The sequence below is a fragment of the Pelophylax lessonae genome (assembly GCF_965119305.1).
Source record: "Pelophylax lessonae genome assembly, chromosome: 2".
NCBI lineage: Eukaryota > Metazoa > Chordata > Amphibia > Anura > Ranidae > Pelophylax > Pelophylax lessonae.
Window position 1 is genome coordinate 207,388,065 of NC_138769.1, and position 12,200 is coordinate 207,400,264.

The following is a 12,200-nucleotide window of genomic DNA, read 5'->3' on the forward strand; positions in this document are numbered from 1 at the left end:
TACCGCTCTTCTGTCACTTGTAAACACAGAAGTCTGGCTTCTATGCTCGCTTCCCCAGGCAGCTCCCTCAGAACCTCCCCACACAGCACGAAGGCCGGACAAGGAGGGACAGTTGCCGATGCATGGATGTGTTTATGGGCTTCAGAGACAGCATCCCATGTTGAATTAGGCATGCATGGCTGCACCCTTCCTCCTCTGGGTGCATGCCAAGGCACGGCCCTTAAAGCCCTTTAAAATCCTCAGCACCAAGCCCATGATGCTCTTAATCCGGCCCTGGTCCTCCTCCACCGCCGCTTCCACCTACACCGCCCATAGGTGTGCGCAGCCTATTGCATTAGGGTGTGCACCCCAAAGTTTAAATACACATGCATGTGTTTGCCTACATGTACATGGCCCCGATACATTACTCTCCCTGCTGGCAAAGTGAAATAGAGCAGAGCAGGTCCGAGGGAGATCTTTCCCATCTCCTCACTGGCAATGCTATGTGCCCTAGGTGATTAGGGTGTGCCCAGGCACACCCGGCACACCCTGTGCGCACGCCTATGACACCGCCACATCCACCACCACCTCAACCTCCCTCCTACTCCATATGGGCCTCGTCCTTCAGAGATGAAGAACATTGTTTTATTTTTCTGTTTTTTTTTTGTTGTTTTAAGTTATTTCCCTATCCACATTTGTTTGCAGAGCACTTGCCATGCTCTTAAATACGTTTTGCTGCCATTTGCAGCACTCTAGCCCTTTCCTTTGGTGTTTTAGAACCATTTTAGTGCCTGAAAGTTCGGGTCCCCATTGACTTCAATGGGGTTCGGTGTCCGGGAAAAGTTCGGCAAAAGTCCAGGACACGGACCCGGACTTTTTTTTAAAGTTCGGCCGAACCCACCGAACACGGACATCCAGGTGTCCGCTCAACTCTATTTGTCACGTAACTTAGCTGGGAATGCTAACTGTAGCTATTGATTAGGTGAGGATCAACCAACTAAGCTACAATAACATAAAACTAACATACAAAAAACTATCCATGTAATATATCGGTCCGCCATTAGAGGGCAGCAATAGATCATTTTCCTCACAATCTTTTTTCATACGATCACGTCAGCAGGGAGCGTGGCTGAGGCTGTTCTTTGGCACGTGACTGGCCTTTTAGCCTAGTGATGGAAACTGCGCTGAGGGGAGAATGTACATGCGCAGTTAGAGACGTTGGGCACGCTCGGGAGTGGGCACGTCATGCGGGATATCTGCGTATCGCCGTGCTTCCGTGCCGTCTGTAATGTTACAACCTTAGAGGACATTTCAGTTGTCCATCATACGATGTTCCCTTCCCTCCTTCTTCGCAGTCATGTGAGTAGAGAATGGGCTGGGCTGTACACAGCGCGAACGCTGATTGGCTTGCTATTTGCTCGTCCAGCAGCTCCCCAGGAAGACCCAGGGCTTCTGCTTTCACCGGGCTCATTCGTGGGCTGACGGTCGGTGGTGACATACTTGTGTAGTCGGTGTTATTAGACGGTCATCACTAGCCATGCTTCGTCTAGCGCTCAGCCTCCTGGCTGCCTTCATAGCAGGTAAGCTGTAATCATCTCCTCCCCTACAGGGATGTATGGGCTGCTGTCAGCTGACCTAGCTTCTGTATATGTCATAAGAGTCCCCCCCCCCCCTCCCAGTGTCCTGATGTCTTTGTATGTACATACTGGGGGGCCTGGGCTCGTTTATATGATATACAATGGAAATATTTATTCTTCCAATGTCACATTTGATTTGATTCCCTTGTAATTGGTGAGTGTGATCATCACTGGTCAGGATCTGTGGGTGCTGCTGGTATGGCACAGTGCTGGGGTGGCACGATTTGGTTCCACCAGTGCCCACCGAAGACCCATTTACATGAGCCGTGAACATAGGCAGGCGATTTTACCATGTAAGTTCATTCAGCCTTAGTTCACACTGAATGTGGCTTTCAAGTCGCAGGATTTCAAAGCTGCACGTCGGTACGACTTGGCTGACATCTGTGCAGCTTCATCCACAGATGTCAATGCAAGTTGCACCTGAAATCGCCGAAAGCAGTGCAGGAACTACACCGCACCGATTGGAACAGTTCCATTGCTGGTGATAGGGTGTGGCTTGTCATGACAAATCACATGACAAGTCACACCGGTGTGAATGAGGACTCAAGCCCTAAGGGTCACATGGGCGATCCGATCCGCCTGTCAGTTTTTTTAGGTGGACCTGATCGGATGCTCCATGCACCCCTATGGGGCAGCGGGTGTCAGTGGAGACATGTCCGCTGATACCCGCTGCTCTCCGATCCTGTCTGTGAAATCCGGACAGATGGAAACCCTTTCTTCCATCCGTATGGAGGATCGGATGAGAATGGACAGGCGATCCATTCTCATCCGATCTCCCCATAGAGGACAACGGGGATCTGACCGCTCCGTCTGCGCACACAGAGCAGAGACGGAGCTGTCATCCACCCGCTCAGCAGGGATCTGTGGATCGATCCCCCGCTGAGCAGAATGGACCTCATCAGACTGCGCACAGCATGAAAGGAGCCTAAAGATGGATACACACTATACAACTTTTGTTAGTAGATTTTCTTTAGATTTACCTTCCAACTATGTAGTACAAGGGCCTGGCTGACTGCATACAAATTGAGTGTTTAGGTCTGACCTCATCTTAAATGGCTTTGGTAAATCTAAAGGAAAAAATCTAAAGAAAATTGTATAGTGTGTATCCAGCTTTACTATACCTAGACCTGCTCCCACCCCATTCTAATACTATTCTATGGACCCTAAAAAGGAAAGAGGTCTTTACTTATTGTGAAGCTGATCCGGTCACATGATCAGCTTCCAGCATCGGCTATAGTGTAGAGTAGGGACAGCTGACAATAGATTCCCTATAGTAAGCCTATGGGTGACTTCAAAATGAAGCAATTCCACCCCTATGGGAGAGGAGAAAGATGGTGGACACTGGATCTTTTTCTAATGCATAGGGACAACAGACTAAAAATCTCTATATCAAATGTCATTGACAACCAATACATAGATTCATAAAGATTAAAATAATATACTCAGTTTCTACCTGGTTATCCCCCTGTATGTGGTCAAGAGGGAAAACACGCACATATCTGGTAGACCTCTCCTGTTGTGCAGCAATTTTGGACTGAGATTTTTCTGAATGGCCTCTACCCTGATCAGCACCATGCTGGATCTAGACCCATCCTTTTGGGTTGCTGAACCATAATACCCTGTACTGTACCAGAGCCCAGTTCTGTCTTGTATTGCAGTTCATGAGAACAGACAAACCGTAGCACGATCTTGGAGGTCCTCTATACTATGCATTGTTGAAACCAAGCAAAGGATCACCCATGCTATGATCAATAGTAAAACTGAAGCTACTGTTCAAGATAAAATTCCTAAATATCTTAATATCTGGTAACCCTGGGTGGATCATTTCCTACCACCTGGTTTCGATGAGTCTCCTTTGGAACTCCGAGACCTCATCTTTTGCAGTTGTTATAGCTCCTGTTTGATTGGACCGGTCGGCCCTTCCTTTTATGTGTGTGTGTTTTTTTTTTTTTTTTTTCTCTAGAGCTGCACGATTCTGGATAAAATGAGAATCACAATTTTTTTTTTTTTTCTGCATGGAATAAAGATCACAATTCTCGGCATAACATCATCTTTCACATTATACAAAAATATTTGCCAATTTCACTTTCTGTTTTTTTTTTTTCCCAAAAAATTGCTTCTTTTGCAAATGCAGTGTGACATAAAATATTGCAACGACTGCCATTTTATGCTAAATATATAAATAAATTGTGTGTGTGTGTGTGTGTGTGTGTATATATATATATATATATATATATATATATATATATATATATATATATATATATATATATATATATATACACACACACACACACACACGTATGGGGGTCTAAGCAATTTTCTAGAAAAAATACTGATTTTAACTTGTAGGCAACGAGTGTCAGGAAAAATACCTTACCCTTTAAAGGGTTTGTGACCCTAAATAATGTTTTTCTTCCAGCCTCTCTCTTTTAAGCTCCCATCCTGCACTGCATAAGTGTGTTTTTGTTTCAAATTAAAAAAAAAAAAAAAGGCTTTAAAGACCTTTTTTGTGCTGTAGCTTTAGGCCTGTCAGGTGACTCCCGGCCGCTCTGCTACTATGATCCAGGGCTACAGCAGGAGGAGCCGAGCTCTCCCTCTGACATCAGCCAGGAGTCACGTGATCACGAGCTAGCCACTCGGCTCCTCCCGCTGTTGCCCTGGATCGTAATAGCAGAGGGGTCGGGTGTCACATGGCCACCCTGAAGCTACAGCACAAAAAGGTATTTAGAGCCTTCGTTTAAAAAAAAAAAAAAAAAAAACTTATATATAGCTTAAGAGGGGCTGGCTGTGACATTTTTTTTTTATTAACAGCAGTGGGCGGTGGAGAGACTCAGAGCTGACAGGCAGAGAGGAGGCACGTAAACTGACCACGGTGTCAGGGCTCAGCAGCCATGATATAACCGTGGTCAGGGAGGGCAAAAACTGGCAGGATAAGCCAGGTTTTTTACAGTTTCATAAGGGCAGGTTAGACAGCACAAGCACTGTGCTGTTTAACATGCTATAAGGAAACAGGATTTCAATTTTATTTATTTTTTTGGGGTATCAAACACTTAAGTGGTTAAACTGACCTCATTTACAGACAAAGTTCAGCCCTTTGATCCAGAAGAACCAAATGATACAATGTTTCCTTTTATCTCAGAGCTGAGCAATGTTGTGATAAACTTTGCCTGCTGGCTTTTTTTGTTTTGGACAGCTCTGGGCAGAGAATGGCTCTGCACCTGTTACATGAATCATTTAAACGCCGATTAGGATTGTGGGGGGGTTGAATCGAGATTGTGTGTGTTTTTTTTTTTTTTTTTTTTTTTTGTTTGTTTTTTTTTTTATTTTACAATTAATCGTGAAGCTGTATTCTCTACCTTCTCTCTTTCTCTTCTTCTTGACTTTTCCTTACCCCATACCTTTTTTAACCACTGGAACATAATGAGGTATTGCTTCTGCATACCCCTTGTTTACCAGTGCTGACTACTTTTGTAATTGTTTTAATAATTCTATTGCAGTTTTGTTTTTCTTATGTTCTGTAGGCCTACAGACTATTCCAGATAGAAGAAGGGGGGGGGGGGGGCACCCAACACTAAAGAATCTCTGGTGGGACAAGCACAGGGGACCTCCACAAGACTAGCTATATTATAATGCAGGTATAATAAACACATTTGCCGCTAGAAAAAGGATTTTCATGTATATTATAGAAGTAAGCTACACAGTTTGGAGAGTTATTCAAAATATTCCAAAAAAGAACCCCACGTTCTCCCAAAGGCGTGTATGGATAAGCAAATTCTTTCCATTTCAACAATTTTACTGGGGATTGGTCATTAAATCTAACCTCTGCCCCCAGCTGGATCCATATTTACCTCAAGTAATGTCTACCCCAGTGCTCCAAGCCATTGTCTGCGATCTCTCCTGCTGTAGAGATCATGTGACCAAATGGCACTTTTCTACTGCAAGTACCCGCTCCACTCGGCCCTGCTTGGCTCGGTTTGGTTTTCCACTGCATGGTACGGTGTTGGAACGGTTCGGTACGGTTTGCTTTTCCACTAAAGTAGTAAGTGGGTGGGATAACAACGATTCTCTGACCAATCAGTGGCTAGTAGTGACAAACAGTCAAGGCTGCATGCAAATGATTGTGGGATATGGTACCGGTACGGCCCTCTTGGAACCACAACGAGGTGGTACTGTTTAACCGAGCCGTACCGTTCGGTTCCATGTAGTGGAAAAGCGCCACCGTACCGAACCGTTCCAACACCGTACCATGCAGTGGAAAAGCACAAAAGCGAGCCGAACCGTTCGGTTCCATGCAGTGGAAAAGTGCCAAAACTGGAGCGCCCTCAGAATAGGAAAGTATAGACCTTTTTCCTTTCACAGGGTAGTTATAATGGGAGCAGAAACAGGTTTAAGTTTAGTTAGGATTTGACTGAACAACTTATTATTTTTTTTTTTTTATGTAACACATGTCTTTTTGGCCCTCTAGGTTTTAAAATTAGAGTGTCTGAAAACTGTGCATAAATGTGTCTTTTAGGTTCTTCTATGGGGCCAAAAACATGTGTTCTGTCCCAAAAGAAGCTTGTGTAGTTTTTCACGCTTTGGGCAGCGCAGCAATCGGGTGTGAATGGGCCCATTGAATATAATGGAAGTCGAGTGGAAAAAATGCTTAGGTGTGAATAGGGCCCAAGTCACTACAGGACAAAATAATAACCTAGTACCCAACAGATGGGACCAGGCATTCGACACTCCTAGAGGAGTTCTGTAGTTGACCATGTTTTTCTACAGGATTCATATAGCCCTGACAAGAGTTTGCACAGCACTTGCAATTCAATACAAGAAGGTTTCGGAGGACCCTGCTTGTCAGAGCTTACAATATAAAAGGGGGGGAGGGGGGGGGGGTAAGTTTTACAAAAGGTAAACACAAGGGGATGTGTTAATGGAGAAATTGAAACACTTTGTTATTAGGATTGGACAGGCTTCCCTGGAGAGATATGTTTTCAGGGATTGCCTAAAGGTGGACAGAGTAGGAGAAAGCCAAAGAGACTGGGGTAGGGAGTTCCATAGGATGGGAGGGGAGAAGTCCTGGAGGCGAGCATGGGTGGAAGTAACAAGAGGGCTAGAGATCAAGCGGTCTTTAGAAGATGGTTTGGGTGAACTTTTGAGACAAGGTTAATGATTATGTAGCTTTGGGCAGAGTTGTGGATGGCTTTGTATGTTGCTAGTATTTTAATTTAATTTGTGTGAACCGAAGCCAGTGGAGGGATCGGCAAAGAGGGCCAGAGAACAGTGAGCAGTTAGTAAGGTGGATAATTCTGGTAACGGCATTCACGATAGACCTAAAGAGGGATAGTCTTGTGTAGAGGAGGGCCATTGAGGAGTTGGGTGCACTAGTTGAGGCATGGTGGTAGTGTTGGCTAAGAAAGGGCATATTTGGAATGTTACGGAGGTGAAGGCACTAAGAGTTGGACAGTAACTGGATGTGGGGCTGAAAGGAGAGATCAGAGTACAGGAACACACCTAGCACTCTGGTACGAGGAGGTGGACTGAGAGCTCTTGGAACAGAACTGACCTTCATTTACCGTATGCTTCTGCTACTGTTTTTCAGACTAGTGACGGCCTAACTTGGCTCGGGCATAAGGTGCCTAAATGGCAACTATGTTCTGTTCCTTTAAAGTAGACCCAACAACCACCTTTTTTTTTGTTTTTGTTTTTGTTTTTGTTTTTGTTTTTGTTTTTTTTTAACCAACCACCCACACACTGACTTAAAATTCCCCTAAAAAGGTTTTGAATGCTACCTAACTTGTGCTCTGAGCTTGTACTGTGGCAGATGGTTGGGTGAAGGATCGTGTTATAATCCAGTAAGTACTTGCAAGCAGTACCTTATGCCCCTAATTGGTTGATACACCAAGCCAGCCAGCCAATCAGCAGCTCTTTGAAAACCCATCCCCATTCCCAGTATGACTTTGTAGTGTGACTTTCATGCAACTTTTACACTCTGGCACTCAAGTCACAAGCAAGTCACATCAAAGTAGGGCAAGAACCTTTTTTGAGTCGCTGCAAATTGAGGAGCGGCGATTAGAACGTTAGCCCTTGAAATACATGATTTTCGACTTGTAATGCTACTTCACTTGTCACAAGTGGCATTAGTGATAATGAAGCCTTAGAAATGTTTAGTGGCATTTTTAAATGCTAGCATAGTGGAAATGGGGGGCGTTTAATAAAAACAAAAACATAAAGGCATTATTGATTTCACTGAAAAATGTGTGGTTGGTTATATGACTTGCTTTGTTCATTTATGCCACTTAACTTTTTCCCTGTAGGATAGAACTATATATATATATATATATATATTATGTATGTGTATATTTATGTATGTATGTGCGCATTTGTGGTCTATTATATGTTTGCATGTTTGGGGACATTGCTTAGTAGATTTGTCGTTATGTTCAAGTTCCTTTTTCCTTTGAAACCTGGAAAAATTTTGCAATAAATGTAGATTCTTGCTGCAGCTTCCCTCCCCCTCTGTCTTGTGTACTGATTCTGAGAATATGAGGAAGTCGGTCACTCGTGTCCTGGAACTAATGAATACTATATCACAAGGTATTATTAGTGGGCTTCTACCTGGATATAAAGTGCAATTGTTATTTCTATTCTTGCTATGTATGGGTGAGAAACACCCAGGAATATAGACCATTCCCTACCCCCCCCCTTTTTTTTAGTGCTCCTCATCACATTTATATTATGGTAAACTATATGGCACACTGCACCAGGCGCAGCAGCTCCCCTATCTTGAATAGAGGGGGGCGGCCACACTAGGTGTGGAAAGCAGCACTCTATTTACGGTTTCAGGACTAGCGGCTCAACGGTGGCTGGAAGGCAAAGGGTGAGGACTTCCCCGGTGCTGATCTAAGTGGGCAGGCGGCTGGATTGCTGATGACAGCCTGGTTTTGAAGCTGGTGGCGAGTGAAGGGACTTCAATAAGCATCCATATTAAGATGCTGCATGTTCTGGGCGGCAGGCAATGGGAGTTGCCTGTGCCTGGTGCCAACGGTGAGTGGGCTTAGCAGAAGCCCAGGTGCTGGGATGCAGTTTTCCGGTTGCCATTGCAACCTGGTGCCTGGGTCTCAATCACAAGTATTAATATACAGTACTGCAAGAATATAGCGAAGTTAAAGGGGGTTGTAAAGTCCAGAATGTTTGTTTTTTTTTTTTTTTTAAGATAAAAGCCTTTTTGTGTGCAGCAGCCTCCCCTTAGGTCTCTCTCTGTCCAGCGATGTCCAGGAGTGTCTCAGCTATCCAAGATTCTCCCTCCTGATTGGCTGAGACACAGCAGCAGCGCCATTAACAGCTGTTGCTGTCAGTCAGCTAGCCAATCAGGGGAGAGTGGGGTGGGGCCGGGTCTGGGCTCCATGTCTGAATTGACACAGGGGACTGTGACTCGGCTTGGGTGGCCCCATAGGAAGCTGCTTGCTGTGGGGGCACTGAACAGGAGGGAGGGGCCATCGAGGAGGAACCCCAAGAAGAGGAGGATCTGGGCCACCCTGTGCAAATCTACTGCAACAGAGCAGATAAGTAGAACATGTTTGTAAAGTCTTGTTTTTCCTATAAAAATAACTATCACTTTAAGCCTCCGTTCACACTAGGTCGCTCCGACTTAGGGGGCGACCTGTGAAGTCGCGTGCAGCGCGACTTCGGAGGGACTTGCACGGACTTCATAGAATGAATGTCTATGCAAGTCGCCTCCAGGTCGCCTCGAAGTAGTACAGGACCATTTTCCTAAGTCGGTCCTTGTGTCGCTCCTATTAGAACGGCTCCTGTACTACACAGTGGGAGCGTGTGGACCGCGACTTGTCAGGCTTGTTTGTTTGTTTGTTTGTGCTATCCGAGGCATAAAGTCCTATTGGTTTTGGTTAACGATTTTAAACTCCATTTCTAGTTTTACTCCAAAATAAAACCAACTATTTCCTTTTACGAATAGATGCAGCTGCTGTTAGCATTGTATAAACTGTATGCATTATCACCTACATACAGTATACAGCTCTGTGTTCCAGCAGGGGTGCAGGGACTTCTGATCTGCAGGAATAAACACTACATACTGTATATATAGCACTGACAGCCGACACATCTATTTAGTCTATTGGGAAGTTCACATAAAAAAATATATATATGTGTGTGTGTGTGTGTGTGTGTGTGTGTGTGTGTGTGTAAAAATGTGCATTTCATTTATTTTTTGAGCCTGTAAAGCATTGCACCATCTCCTCCAGATCTGTCAGGGTATCTGTGTGCCTGTACATCCTATATGGGCAAGCAGATACAATCTAAGGAAGAGTCAAAATAAACTACCACGGCGCTGTGTAGTATAGAGAACTACAAGCCAACAGCCGCAAAGGATGTTGGGGATTGTAGTTTATTCACACACAGAGCTGTGCGATTGAATGACGTAGACGTGTGGGCGGAGCCCTGCACAGCTGTGCTGATTTCAAAAAGTGACAGCTAGTACAGGAAACTTCTTCCCATACTGCTGTCGCATGGAGGGGGGAACCGACAGTGATTGCAGCATTCCCTCACCTAAAAACGAGTGTAACTACAGGTAACATTTTCCCAAAGGTGAACTTCCCCTTTTAAATACCGTATTTGCTGGCATATAAGACTACTTTTTAACCTTGAAAACATCCCCCCAAAAATAGGGGGGTCGTCTTGTACGCAGAGTATAAAATGTGAGGACTACTATACATGGCCCAAAACAAACGTCCCTATTAATCGCCCAGCAGCAGGGTAAGTACACAAACGTCCCTATTAATCGCCAAGCAGGGTAAGTACACAAACGTCCCTATTAATCGCCAAGCAGGGTAAGTACACAAACGTCCCTATTAATCGCCAAGCAGGGTAAGTACACAAGCGTCCCTATTAATCGCCAAGCAGGGTAAGTACACAAACGTCCCTATTAATCGCCAAGCAGGGTAAGTACACAAACGTCCCTATTAATCGCCAAGCAGGGTAAGTACACAAACGTCCCTATTAATCGCCAAGCAGGGTAAGTACACAAACGTCCCTATTAATCGCCAAGCAGGGTAAGCACACAAACGTCCCTATTAATCGCCAAGCAGGGTAAGTACACAAACGTCCCTATTAATTGCCAAGCAGGGTAAGTACACAAACGTCCCTATTAATCGCCAAGCAGGGTAAGTACACAAACGTCCCTATTAATCGCCAAGCAGGGCAAGTACACAAACGTCCCTATTAATCGCCAAGCAGGGTAAGTACACAAACGTCCCTATTAGTCTCCAAGGTGAGTCCACCTCTTTGTTTCTGAAACAGTACAGTCTTGTTTACATGGGAGACCATTGGGCAGGAAAGACAGTTGATCTGCACTTTTACCGCTAGTGGTGCACCGAAATTAAAATTTTGGTACCGAAAATTACTTTACACTATACCCAAAATTTACATAGAAAAAGTGTGTGTGTGTGTGTGTGTGTGTGTGTGTGTGTGTATATATATATATATATATATATATATATATATATATATATATATATATATATATATATATATATATATATATATATATATATATATAAAATATTCCACTATTTTTACTTTTTTTTTTTTTTTTTTTTTTTTTGGAAGCGGTGTTAAAAATCCTGCTTGTTGCACTTTTTGGTGCATATTTGGTCAGTTAAAAAAAGTTCACCCATAATGCACATCCCCATTAAAATGCATTGAAAACGCAGCAAGAACACACCAAAAAAAAATGCACCTGTGTTGCATTTTTGATGCATATTTTGAGTTCCATGACTTATGAAAAACACACCATAGGCATAGTAAATTTGCAGCAAAATCGCGGGCATTTTTCAGAAGCCATTATTGGCACTTTTTTTTTTCTTTTGGCACAACGCTGAAAACGCTGTTTTTTTTTTTTTGGCCAATAATGTTGTTGCATTGCCAGTGGACGTGTCTGTATAAATTGGGGCAGTTCGCAGTTGTCTCACAGCAAATCTTATGCAGCATGTTGCCTTTGGCAGCTGCTACTACCACCAAACTTGCCCCATTCAAGTAAATGCGACTTGCATGAACTGTAAAAATAAATGTTCTACATATTGTGTGTGCACGCATGCAGGAAATCGCTAAATTATTTTTGTCCATAACACTTTAGCGTAGGGTAAACATGCTATTTTACTATTACAATATATGAATGGTAATACTGCAGAAAATGGGTAGTAATAGATGGAAATAAAACTGCTTATTACAGCTTTTACCATATATGCTGCTACAAGTAGACTACTACAGAGAACGTTCGGAAGAGGCTTTTTCTTAGAGTTAGGTCGTTTTGTTGACGGTAAATCTCTTTATTTGCAGCCAACATATTAGCAGTGTTTATGTAGAAACACTATGTGAGATGTGGAGTGGGTTTGGCAGTGTATGCTGTAAACATGGCTTGATGAGGTGGGATCACTCAGGTTTTCACCAGAGAAGAGGCAGTATAGGTCATCTTTAGGGACATCTAGTCATTAAAGATGAACAGGTTGACCCTTCACTTCTCACATGCTTCTAACTAATCTGCAATCGGTTTATCTAAATAGCATGGAAAAATGTTGTATATGC

At 43.7% G+C, this 12,200-nt stretch overlaps 1 protein-coding gene across 1 annotated transcript in view; it reads left to right on the forward strand.

Moving 5' to 3' along the window:
• The first annotated feature begins 1,356 nt into the window (after positions 1-1,356).
• Positions 1,357-12,200, forward strand: part of ATP6AP2 (ATPase H+ transporting accessory protein 2) — a 51,449-nt gene continuing 40,605 nt past the window's right edge. Inside the window, exon 1 of the mRNA XM_082247292.1 lies at positions 1,357-1,559. Within this exon, the coding sequence (XP_082103418.1) occupies positions 1,517-1,559 (43 nt within the window). The 5' untranslated portion in view covers positions 1,357-1,516. The remainder of the gene's footprint in view (positions 1,560-12,200) is intronic.